Source organism: Diaphorina citri, unplaced genomic scaffold, assembly GCF_000475195.1.
Source record: "Diaphorina citri unplaced genomic scaffold, Diaci psyllid genome assembly version 1.1 scaffold1747, whole genome shotgun sequence".
NCBI lineage: Eukaryota > Metazoa > Arthropoda > Insecta > Hemiptera > Psyllidae > Diaphorina > Diaphorina citri.
Window position 1 is genome coordinate 27978 of NW_007379173.1, and position 13192 is coordinate 41169.

General features: G+C 40.4%; 1 protein-coding gene across 1 annotated transcript in view; it reads right to left on the bottom strand.

Moving 5' to 3' along the window:
- Positions 1 to 13192, bottom strand: part of LOC103517103 (zinc finger protein 2) — a 28560-nt gene that overhangs the window by 4687 nt on the left and 10681 nt on the right. The window contains exons 2-10 of the mRNA XM_026829319.1: positions 10477 to 10614; positions 8936 to 9175; positions 7528 to 7662; positions 5513 to 6058; positions 4581 to 4796; positions 3957 to 4122; positions 2057 to 2217; positions 1002 to 1085; positions 397 to 480 (exon numbers count right to left, since the gene is read on the bottom strand). Coding sequence (XP_026685120.1) covers positions 397 to 480; positions 1002 to 1085; positions 2057 to 2217; positions 3957 to 4122; positions 4581 to 4796; positions 5513 to 6058; positions 7528 to 7662; positions 8936 to 9175; positions 10477 to 10567 — 1723 coding nt within the window. The 5' untranslated portion in view covers positions 10568 to 10614. The remainder of the gene's footprint in view (positions 1 to 396; positions 481 to 1001; positions 1086 to 2056; positions 2218 to 3956; positions 4123 to 4580; positions 4797 to 5512; positions 6059 to 7527; positions 7663 to 8935; positions 9176 to 10476; positions 10615 to 13192) is intronic.

The window sequence follows — 13192 nt, forward strand, 5'->3', positions numbered from 1 at the left end:
GAACCGGTTTAAATTCTTTCTCATTTCATTATAAAGATTTTCTATAACATCATGTGATTATCATGGGAAAATCCAATACTTTTCCGAAAATTCTGGCACCTACTTTCAAATTCTACGTTTGGAAAAGCCACCAAGAGAAAGAAAAAGCGTTTTGCTTTGAGAGAGGATTTGGACCTACTCAATTCTCTTGAAATAGTAAAAGGAAATCTCTAAAGGTTTCAAACACCCATATTTATCAACAACAAAAATTTGTTCTCAAGTTAGACTGAAGTAGAAGGCCACCCAGCTAGCCATATTTGCTTCAGGACAGCTTGAGAGCCGTATATTTGTTCATAAATATCGTTGAATTGAGTAGTTTTGTGTGGTTTTTTTTTTCTGGAAAAATTAGCAACGTACCTGTATGAATTCGAAGGTGCTGATTCAAAATGGGTTTCTGGCGGAAACATTTTCCGCAGAAATCACACTCATGGGGTTTCTCTCCTGAAAAAAACAAGTCAGCAGAAAATGAAATCGCGTCAGCATGGAAATTGAACGCTTTAATAGGTATGTGAGAGACGGTTTGGGTCTTTGAGAGATTTGAGACTGTCAAAAAAATTAAGATTATATAATCTTCGATCCTATAGGCTACAAAAAAAAAAAAAAAAAAAAAAAAAAAAAAAAAAAAAAAAAAAATCTGATGGATATCTGATTATGTAGCTAGATTTTCAATACCTTTCCTGTGTAATAAAGCTACTTTTTGGGGAAAAAAAACCGTGATGTCTGCCTCATTATATTTTGTGTTTCGCACATTCGCACATTACTTTGAAGTGTTCACCCCTTTATACGAGTTTAATAAAATTCTAAAATAACACTCTATAACACCATTTCATGTACCTAACATACCCTGCAAAGGCAAACAGAAAAGTGTCCTAAATCGGGGAGGCTAAGACCAGGGTAGAATCGGGTTTCTATCGCAATTCCATCCCGGTTCTACACCGATTGTTCGTGGGCCTCTCACATACCTGTGTGAATACGAATGTGCTGCTCTAAAATAGGTTTCTGTCGGAAACACTTCCCACAATAGTCACACTTATGTGGCTTCTCTCCTGGAAAATACAATCAGCAATTATTTGTCATTAAATACATACAATCAATAATAATTAACTCATTATGAATTTATGAATCAGCAATAAAAAAAATTGTATCAAATTAATCTTCTCACTGAAATTAACAAGACAGGAAGTGTTTGAAAATGATTATAGGTAACAGAACTAACAGATTATAAAAATCATAGTACCAGCATAGTTAGCTTCATGGGTAGCGTGTCTAAGTGTCTACCTTGTGAGCGCTAGGCCGCGGGGCATACAATCAATAATAATTAACTCATTATGAATTTATGAATCAGCAATAAAAAATTTAGTATCAAATTAATCTTCTCACTGAAATTAACAAGACAGGAAGTGTTTGAAAAATATTACAATCAATAATAAATAATTCATTATGAATTTATGAATCAGCAATAAAAAATTTAGTATCAAATTAATCTTCTCACTGAAATTAACAAGACAGGAAGTGTTTGAAAATGATTATAGGTAACAGATTATAAAAATCATAGTACCAGCATAGTTAGCTTCATGGGTAGCGTGTCTAAGTGTCTACCTTGTGAGCGCTAGGCCGCGGGTTCGATTCCCTCCCTAAACGGATAAGGCGATGAGATCCGTTCTCGGTAGGGCTTCCGGATTCCGGTATTTAAGACGCGAAGACATAGAATAGAATAGAATAGAATATACCTTGTTTATCCTGCCCGAATAGGACTGAAAAGTCCCTTTACCCCAGCAGTCTAAACAAGGTCTCGTGTATTTGATGGGTTGAAGAATAATACATACAACTAATAATTCAGTAAAAAGACCTTGCTTAACTAGAAAAAAAAGTAAATGTAAATTAATACGCCAGGAGTGGAAGTGAAATGAAAGACACGCATTCCGTTCACGCTGAGTTGGCGTCATACTGTAACACCAACATTGGATTTAAAAACAAGGCTGGTCATATCGCTAAACTGCTGACTCGTCTTTCTTACCCGTATGAATCCTCGTATGCTGATTCAGTATGGTTCGTTGCCGGAACTGTCGACCGCAATAGATACATGTGTACGGCTTCTCGTCGTTATGGATCCGCAAATGCTGCACCAGATGACTTTGCTGACGGAACCGCTTGCCGCAATCTCCGCACGGGTATGGCCTGCGGAAGGAAAAGGTGATGCGTGAGGTAGCGTTTATAAATAAGGATAGACTGCTAAAGGCTAGGCTAAAATGCTAACCCTACCTGAGTTCTATGCAAATAAACATTAACGCTCGTAAGCCATTACAAGCGTTAATGTTTGTTTGTACAGTTTGGCATTCAATTCAATTCAATTATTTATTTATTGAACATAATAATAGATATACAAAGGTGTTTTTCCCAAGTCAATATTGACTTCTAGGAAAAACTTGTTATATTTTTCAACGCTGAATGAAATAACTTCTCTTTTGAAATTGAAATTGAATGAAATTGAAATGGGTAACGTACGCAAGACTAGACTTGTCAAGTGTGGCTCTCTAGAGCTCTAGACCATTTTTGTGGCCCGTCAAGCTGTTTGAGTGTTCCCCATTGGGCTTCATTTTTGCTACTTTTTTACTTAAGTTATATATAAAAATGGATACTTACGAGTTACGAGTAAGTATCCATTTTTATATATAACTTAAGTAAAAAAGTATTTACAAAGGATGTCAAAATTAAATAAATTAATTGACTTCTAGGAAAAACTTGTTATATTTTTCAACGCTGAATGAAATAACTTCTCTTTTGAAATTGAAATTGAATGAAATTGAAATGGGTAACGTACGCACCAACCAAGCTAACTTGGCTGGCTTTTCTATATAATAAGAAAGAGCAGAGTAAGAAATAAGAAAATTAAAGAAAAAGTGAAAGTAGGACCACGAAGGAAAAGACTACATCTACATTGTGATGGTTTGTCAAAAGGGAACAAACAGAACTTACAAAATACCTACGTAACTTTCATTCAGAAAAATATAACGTTGGTAAAAAAGAAGAAAAAAAAGTTCAAGAAAGTTTTAACTATTGAGAAAAAGTTGTAAGTAACTTTTTAACCTTTTCAAGTCCGAATTCCGCTATAGTGTAGGTTACGCGCCACTCATAGTACGTTCTAGGAACGGTCATTTACAAACATTGAAATCGGAATCAATTTAATACCTATACACAGGTACTTTCTGGGAACGGTCAAATATTTTACAAATGTCGAAACCGGAATCCGTTAATGCCTGACACATTCTCTACCACCTAAGGAAGGGAGAGAGATACATACTAGGAGAGAGAGAGAGAGAGAGAGAGAGAGAGAGAGAGAGAGAGAGAGAGAGAGAGAGAGAGAGAGGGGGGGGCTCTAGAGCTCTGTGTGAGAGAGAGAGAGAGAGAGAGAGAGTAAGAGAGATGGGGGCTCTATGAAGTTCTGTCAGTTTTTTTTTCTTCCCTATATCTTGATAGATGGAGAGGAATGTTGACTGAAGAAAGAGAGAGAGAGAGAGAAAGCAAGAGGGATAACCGAGGGAAGAGAAAGGAAAGAGATCGAGAAAGAGAGGGAGAGAAATGAAGAGTGAAATAGAGATGAGGGAGAAGAAGAGGAATGGAGAGAGAGAGAGAGAGAGAGAGAGAGAGAGAGACAGAGAGAGAGAGAGAGAGAAGGTTGCTACCCATCAAGATTCGTAGAAGATTAAACCAAATTTTTGGGCTGTTTGCTCCTAAACCCAAGTCTCAGAGTTCTCTTTTTATGAACAAGAATGATTGTTCTTAGATCAGTCTCATGTCAAAATTGACCAATCAAATGCCTTGAGACTATGCTTAGCACGAACTTAAGAGCCAGCATTTTGTTCATAAATATGGGTGTCAGAGTTCTCTTTTTATGTCCGGAGATAAACCCTACTCACCTAGATTCTATATGTACACAGCCATGCTGCAGGAGCGTGGACTTCTGTTTGTACTCCTTCTGGCATATCGGACACCGCACATACAGCGGCATGCCAGAGGTTTTGCCGTTCTGAATTACATCCGGCAAACATTTTCCGGCCTGGTTGAAAATGCCGTGGTTCACGCCTGGGGAATGAGATGAGGAAGTGTTAAGACTCGAGACGAAATTCATCGCTCTATTTCTAGCTACCAAAGCCAAGTATTAACCTTGGTCCCAGGGCCCTGAGGTTGGGAGAAAGAGGTTGGGTTTGTACTGGGTATGGCTCACTTATAACGAGACACAAATCGTGACAAACACCACACTCCTCATATCAAAGATTTTGACTTTTGATTTGGGGTGGGGTGTCTTTCTAAGATTTTCTCACCTCTGAAAAAAAAAAAAAAAAAACTTTACTATGCACACTCCTCATATCAAAGGTTTTGGCTTTTGATTTGGGGTGGGGTGTCTTTGTCTTTCTAAGATTTTCTCACCTCTGAAAAAAACAAAAAAAAGCTTTACTATGTTTTATGTGATCTTCCCGGAGGTTTACGGTTCCCCCGGAGGCCGCGGACCCCAGTTTGGGAATCACTGTTCCATTCTTTACCTTTCGCGTCCTTGTAGTAAGCCGGAAACGCTGCGTTCGTCTCAGGGGAATAGCAAGGCGCGGACTGCTCGCTGTTATCATAACCAGAATCCTTATCACTGGTCGGATACCCGCATTCCTGTTGATGCGACCAGCCCTGGCCGGACTTCTTGTAGTCGCCACTTGATGACCCTGAACCCCCCGCACCCGCCGCCACTGCGTTGATAGTGGCTTGATCTGAACAGAGCGATTAGTGGGGGATTAGAGAGTTTAGTGGAGCCGTGGATTCATCAGATACTTCTTAAGGCCAGCCACTCACCATCAGATAGACCTGATAGCCAGCCTAGTTAGCCTGGTTGGTAGCGCGTCTGCCTTGTTAGCGCTAGGCCGCGGGTTCGATTTCCGCCCGGGGCGGATCTTATCCTGAACAGATAATGTTCGAAAGAGTTTAGTGGAGCCGTGGATTTATCAGATACTTCTTAAGGCCAGCCACTCACCATCAGGTAGACCTGATAGCCAGCCTAGTTAGCTTGGTTGGTAGCGCGTCTGCCTTGTTAGCGCTAGGCCGCGGGTTCGATTTCCGCCCGGGGCGGATCTTATCCTGAACAGATAATGTTCGTTCTCGGAACGGCTGGCTTTTTCCTGTCCTGTCTTCTTCTCTCTTCGATTTCGGGACGATAACCTTAGCAGTTACAGTTCCCTCTGTCAAGCCTATTAAAAAAATACATGATAGGTACACCTGAATAGGTCCGCCTGATAGTGATTGTTGCCCCCGCCTTTTCCATAAATCCCCTAAAAACAAATTAAAAACTTGGTACTTGGTAATCAGTTGGAAACTAAATTAAAAAAAAAAAACTCATTAATGCCCTTGATTTTTCCCCTTAACCCCTTAAAACACAAACTAAAAAAACCTCCCCCTCCCTAAGTTAATAATCTAAGAAGCGTGCACGCACATGTACCGGTGCCTGCGCCCGTGGCCTGTCGGTGCAGATGGCCGCGCACATGCTGATCTAAAATGGCGCGCTGTCGGAACGCGCGCGCGCAATACATACAGTTATAGGGCTTCTCGTTCGCGTGTATGCGGATGTGCTGAATCAGGTGACTCTGCTGACGGAATCGCTTGCCGCATTCGTTGCACGGATACGGCCTCGTGTCCGTGTGAATGCGCTCGTGCTGAAGCAAGGTTGATTTCTGCCGGAAGGCGCGTCCGCAAGTATCACACTTAAACAGCCGCAGGTCCTTCGTGGTCTTCACGCCAGCGCCCCCCGTGGACATATTCTGAGTCAGCAGGTCCGGCATGTTCTGGAACTCCCCGCTTGGGGTCGCTAGTTCCGATGCGTTGATGGACGTAAGCATGACGCCGGGTTGTTTGAGGTAGGTCATGAAAGAGGTGGGGGTGAGCATGTTTTGGGAGGGGGTGCGGGACCCCTGAGTGCCCCCTGGGGTGGAGTAATAGGTCATGTTGCTTGGCGAGGTTTGTTGGGCGTCTGACTCACTCCCTGAAGGGGGAAGGAAGGGGTTTGAATGAGTTACGGGGGTAGTAGACACAGACATTGTAATGTTTCAAGTTGGCTCTTCCTTTTTCAACTAGACTTTTGGACGAGACTTATAAGGCCCGATTATCTCGGTCGTATTACCCAGAGACTCTTTATCGCTAGGTCGCGGATTGGATTCCCGCTTGGGGCGAACTTTATCCATAATAATTATGCATTGTAAAATGTTAAACCCATAAAGGGACTTTTTAGTCTCATTCGAGCAGGATAAACAAGGTATATTCTATCCTAACATTCGATTCCCGACATTTTGTTGGGCAATCTTTCGTTCGTAGCCTAGGCTACCTATAAGATCACTAAGTTTAGTATCATGAATCTCCAGTTCAGTCACCTTAATGGAGCAGTTGCAAATGGGTAAAAATTATAAATAGATGGTCGATTCCTACGTAAAAAGTTGGGAAAAATCCAAATCTGAGGTCTAAAATCCAATCAAAACTCCGAAAAAATAAATGTAAAAGGTCTAAAATTCAATTTTTATTTTCCTTTCTAATGAAAGAGTTCAAAGATGTGTGACGTCAGACTTTACGCAGTTGTTTTTTTCGTCCGCTAGGTAGCGCGAGTATGCAAGCACGCTTGCGGAGGAGCAGAAAGAAATGCGCAGAAACATATGCGCACAAACACATTAATGCGTTGCCTGCGAAGGAGCTTTGCTCGGGACATTTGATGTGACGTCATCGCCTACGGGAGCGTATGATGAAAAATCCAAATCTGAGATACTCGGATAAAAAAACTGTAAAAGGTCGAAAATTCAATTTTTATTTTCGGTCAGAGTCCTGAAGTCTGAGAGATGCGCAGAAACGTATGCGCACAAACATGAATTGCGCAGAAATGCATGCGCACAAACAGATTAATGTGTTGCCTGCGAGGGAGCGTTCGTAAGTTAGGACTCCAAATAGGTAAGTATCCAGACTCGATATAGTAAGTTAGTATCCGGTTGGTAACTTGGGAGCTCAAATATGGGAATTTGGGTGTCCAAATAGAAAGTTAGCTGGCAGAATCCAGGTGTTGATTTAGAGATCCACAATTCGGTTCCGGATACCTTAGATGTGTCCAGAATCGATATGGTGAGTGAAGTATCCGGTTGGTAACTTGGGAGTTCAAATATGGGAATTCGGGTGTCCAAAGACCAGTTGCTAAGTTAGGTGTCCGGTTGATCAGTAAGTTAGGCTCCCAGTCGGTAAGTTAGATATTCAGGGGGTAAGTTTTATTAGGACGCCAAATCGTAAGTTCTTAGGTGTTCAGATAACTTTATCCTGAACACATAAGGTTCGTTCTCGGAACGGCTGGCTTTCTCCTATCTGGTCCTCCTTCTCTCTTCGTTTTCGGGACGATAGGACCTTAGTAGTTACAGTTCCCTCCATCAAATCTCTTAAAAAAGGCCCCGCTTGTAGAAATGAATTATCTGAATTACTCACTTGCAGGTGCTGATCCATTGTTATTCTGCTGATTGGTAACGTCAGGGCTAGTCAGCGTAGACTGCTGAGAGGACGACTGGCGTGAAGCAACGTTGGGCTTGGACGATGCCGTGTGGGTGACGGATTGTGTACTGACTGAAAAGGAAGGGAAAAGAGGGGAAGACTTGTTAACTTTTACTTTTTTTGGCGTTAACTTTTACCTTGAAGTTGGACGTGTTAAATAAGAATGTAGGTTAAATAAGTAAGGCCAGCCACTCACTATCAGGTAGTACTGACAGGTACACCTGATCAGGTCTAGACCTGATAGACGGACCTGATAGTATGTGTGCTCATCAGGTACCTATCACCATAGATCTGAAAGGCGGACCTGATCAGTTGTACCTGTCAAGTCTACCTGATAGTGACTGACTGACCCAAGACTATTATGAAGTCGTTTTTTTTTATTTTCCTTTCGCGGTTTTCCTCTCGTCTGAAGCTCGTTTCCCGTCATTTAGCGTAATAGCGCCTATACTAAAAAATTGGAAATTTGTTTGCATTCGATTGTACCTAATATAAACCTAATCATCTGATCAATAATATAGGATATAGAACTTGCCTATAATATAGGCAATCATTGACTAACCACTACACCACTTAAGGTTGGCAAAAACTGACCTATAAACAAGTGAATCATAGACGTAAGTAAACATGTACTTATTTACATAAATATGGACATAAAGTAACTAGGTAAGGTACCTACCTACATAAGTATTTACATGACGAGGTACTTATTTTCTGATTCATAACTTGTTGCTGATTAGTCATAGGTATATATTACCGATAGCCAATAGGCAGTGGCGTAGCGTCCATGTAGGGCGTGTATGGCGGCCATACACTCAAAATTTCACTCAAATACTCTTTAATATTGAGTTTAAATATAATAAATGTATTTCTATTAGATAAATAAAAATTATTATCCCTTATTGGCAATAGGTACCTTGGCTTCCATCAAGAAGACACACTAATCACTACAGTAGTTGCCAGCCTAGTTGGACCCTGAGATAAGGTTTGTTCTCGGAAGGACTGGCTTTCTCCTATCCTGTCTTTCTTCGCTTTCGGGAGGATAAGACGTCAGCAGTCAAAGTTCCCTCTATCAAACACCTTCTCAAACCGACCTTCTATGTTCAGAAATCGATTTTTTTTTTCCTTTTTTTTACAGTGCAGTAATGTTTCTAGGATCAGATTTTTTTTTTTTTTACACTACAGTAGTGTTTAGTGTAGTGTAGGTACCCAAAAGCCTTGAAACTCTATTTCGTGTTAATAAAGGCCGGGCGGCGCGGCGCTTCAAACTCTTGACGTTCGCGCACCTCCCGGCACGCTTGATAGTGGACTGTTTATTCACTGCGCACTGCGCAGGACTGTCACTCACCAGGTGTAGCGGAGTTGTGCGCAGTAGCGTTCTGCACATGTATTTGTACAGGCGCAGCGCTGGTCACAGGTGGCGCAGCTTGTATGTGCACCTGATGGAAGTGTTGCTGCGCAGTTGGTGACTGCGCAATGAGTGCGTATCCTGTGGCAGGGGACTGGGGGGCCCACTGCGCAGCTTGTCCCCCGGGTCCGGCCTGCATCGTGCCATCCTTATTGTAGATCACGTACGGGGTCCCGGTATCTGAAAAAGAAGAGAAGGAATGGGCTAGGCTAAAATGCTAACCCTACCTGAGTTCTATGCAAAAAAAACATTAACGCTCGTAAGCCATTACAAGTGTTAATGTTTGTTTGCACAGGTTGGCATTCAATTCAATTCAATTATTTATTTATTGAACATAATAATAGATATACAAAGGTGTTTTTCCCAAGTCAATGTTGACTTCTAAGAAAAACTTGTTATATTTTTCAACGCTGAATGAAATAACTTCTCTTTTGAAATTGAAATTGAATGAAATTGAAATGGAGAAGGAATGACTGCACTGAGAAAAAGGAAAATAAAAATGAGTGAAGAGGTAGAAACACAGTACTATCAAGTCACGTCACGTGAACTCATGGGGATTCAAGATGTACCTATGTCAATTTGTCAATGTTTTCCCATTTTGCCTTTGGATCTTCAAATAAATGAGGATAAAATTCCATGCCTCGGCTTGTATTGTACCCGCTACCAAAGCATGGTAAAATAAGAAATAAGCACATCCACCACCATTCATAGCTCGTAGTTTTACTATCAGATGTTTTTTATCGCCTTTAAGAGACTTTCCAATGCAGAAAGTAGGTACAATAGAACCTCGATTATTTCAACTAATTGGGACTATATATAGTTCATCCAGATCAATGTGACAGAAATGAGTCATCAACCCAAAATGAAGGAACCAATCAGATTGCAGGAAATCCTTACATTGTTGCAGAATGACTGCACTGAGAAAAAGGAAAATAAAAATGAGTGAAGAGGTAGAAACACAGTACTATCAAGTCACGTCACGTGAACTCATGGGGATTCAAGATGTACCTATGTCAATTTGTCAATGTTTTCCCATTTTGCCTTTGGATCTTCAAATAAATGAGGATAAAATTCCATGCCTCGGCTTGTATTGTACCCGCTACGCCGCTCCCTCCTGACTAGTATTGTATTGTAAAATTGTTATTACAAATAAATAAAGTATCATTACAAATTACAAAATTACAAATAGTCCTGACTATTAAGCGAGCGCTTACCCACCTAGCCGATGACCGCAGCTTACCTTGAGCTATGCAGTACATAACATGGCGAGGCACCTTAAAATGCAGAGGTAGCTAAGTTCAGAGGTTGGATTCCAGAACAGGTGTAGGTAGGTAGGATTTTTTTATTTTATTGTTCAGATCAATTCAATCTCGAGCTCAATAAACTTTGAGCTGAACCCTCGCTTGTATTGCACCCGCTACGCCGCTCCCTCCTGACTATTAAGCGAGCGCTTACCCACCTAGCCGATGACCGCAGCTTACCTTGAGCTATGCAGTACATAACATGGCGAGGCACCTTGAGACCTGCGGCCAAACAGGCGGCGAATGAGGCAGTCGAGAAGTTGATGGCCATCTAGAGAGGTCTTCATTACCGGAGTGAAGGTCTGCACCTGATCCTGTCTGCAATCAGAGGACATCAATGGGTTAATTTATTTAATGGGTTGTTTTGCTGAGCGTGTTAAGCTATATGGGCTAATCATTTGATAGGTACTTAATTATATAATTATGTTTAGGTATGGGAAAAAATGAAAATTGAAAAGAAAAGAGCTTAGTCAAAGTCTCAGGTTAGGCAAAGGAGGTCTACAGTTCACAGAACTACTATAGTTATTGTACCTAACGTATGGACATATCGCACCTTCATTGAGAGAAAATCAAAGAAAAAGTTCTCTACATCGAAGAGAGATTGTCAGAAGGGAATAAACAAAACTTTCAAAATACCTACGTAACTTCCATTCAGAAAAAAAAAGAACGTTGGTAAAAAAGAAAAAAAAAGTTTGGGAAAGTTGTAACTACTGAGAAAAAGTTGTAAGTATCTTTTTAACTTTTTCAAGTCCTCCGAATTCCGCTATAGTGCAGGTTACACTTGTCACTCGATCGATAAACGCGTGTCCAATCCACCTGTTCATCTTGCTATGAAATTGATCACTTTAGCCTTTATTTGGGTGCGTTAATTTCTTTGATAAGTAGATTAGGTAGGTACAGGTACCTACTTTTTATTTTGATTTTCCTTATCCACTTTTACTATAAATTACCGTTTAATAAAATTACCATAAAATATGTTACTTAGGATCTTCTTTATCTACCTAAACACTTTCGGAATCTTGTTTCGCCTTTATTTGGGTGCGTTAATTTCTTTGGTAAGTAGATTAGGTAAGTACAGGTACCTTCTTTTTATTTTGATTTTCCTTATCCACTGTTACTATAAATTACCGTTTAATAAAATTACCATAAAATATGTTACTTAGGATCTTCTTTATCTACCTAAACACTTTCGGAATCTTGAGATATTCGATTCCCGACATTTTGTTGGGCAATCTTTCGGTCGTAGCCTAGGCTCCCTATAAGATCACTTAAGTTTAGTATCATTAGTCTCCAGTTCAGTCACCTTAATGGAGCAGTTGCAAATGGGTAAAAATTCTAAATAAATGGTCGCTTCCTATGTAAAAAAGTTGGGAAAAATCCAAATCTGAGGTCAAAACTCCGAAAAAATAAATGTAAAAGGTCTAAAATTCAATTTTTATTTTTCTAATGAAAGAGTTCAACGATGTGTGACGTCAGACTTTACACAGTTGTTTTTTTCGTCCGCTAGGTGGCGCCAGTATGCAAGCACGCTTGCGAAGGAGCAGAAAGAAATGCGCAGAAATATATGCGCACAAACACATTAATGCGTTGCCTGCGAAGGAGCTTTGCTCGGGACATTTGATGTGACGTCATCGCCTACGGGAGCGTATGCCATGACGTGAAATTTCACGATTTACCGGTATTTTTTTAATCGATTTATCTCGGGATCTAGAAGTCGTAGAAGAAAAAGAAAAATTCCGTTGGTCCTCATTTTTCCTGCTCTATGACTTTGAAACATCACCCAAGTACCAAGTAAGCGCAACTGATCTATTACTCCAGCCTGAGCACTACGAACGTAGAGAAGAGAGAACTATGTAGTATCAAACTTACCTCTACAAAAGTCGTCGCGTTCTCAAAACGATCCCAAACATAAGCTGCCAAATCCACACAAGATGTTTCAAGGGTAAGGTAGAACTCCAGACAGGTAAATAGCCGAATAAGCTAGGTGACCAGAATCCACAAAGTTAGGTGACAAAATTTAGGCTTCCAGATGGTAAGGGGGGGACTTCAGACTCCAGGTGTTGAATTTAGAGAATCGCACAATCCAGTTCGTAAGTTAGGACTCCAAATAGGTAAGTATCCAGAATCGATATAGTAAAGTTAGTATCCCGTTGGTAAACTTGGGGAGCTCTAAATAGGGAATTTGGGTGGCCAAATAGAAAGTTAGCTGGCAGAATCCAGGTGTTGATTTAGAGATCCACAATTCGGTTCCGGATACCTTAGATGTGCCAGAATCGATATGGGTGAGTGAAGATCCGGTTGGTAACTTGGGAGTTCAAATATGGGAATCGGGTCGTCGCAAAGACCAAGTTGGGCTAAGTTAGGTGTCCGGTTGATAGTAAGTTAGCTCCAGTCGGTAAAGTTAGATATTCAGGGGTAAGTTTATTAGGACGCAAAATCGTAAGTTCTAGGTGTTCAGATATTTCTGAGCTACATCTCGAAAGTCTACTATTTCATCGATCCGAAAACGTGTCCAATACACTGTCATATTGCTATGAAATTAGATAACTTATCCTTTACTTTGGGTGGCGGTTAATTTCTTTATCAAGTAGATTAGCGTAGGTACAGGTACCTACTTTTTATTTTGATTCCTTATCCAATTTTATATAAATATACCGTTTAATAAATTTACCATAAAATAATATGTTACTTAGGATCTTCTTTATCTACCCGTAGAACACTTTCGAATCTTGGAGAAAAATGTAAAAAGAGAAGAGATTAAAGAACGATCGAAACGAGAAACGTCTTTTTAGCATTTTGTAATGTTTAATTAATACCTACCTAATTTGTAAGTAAATTTTGACAGAAGGAGGTACTACCTACAAAAAACAGACTGAAAGGAATCAATAAAATATAT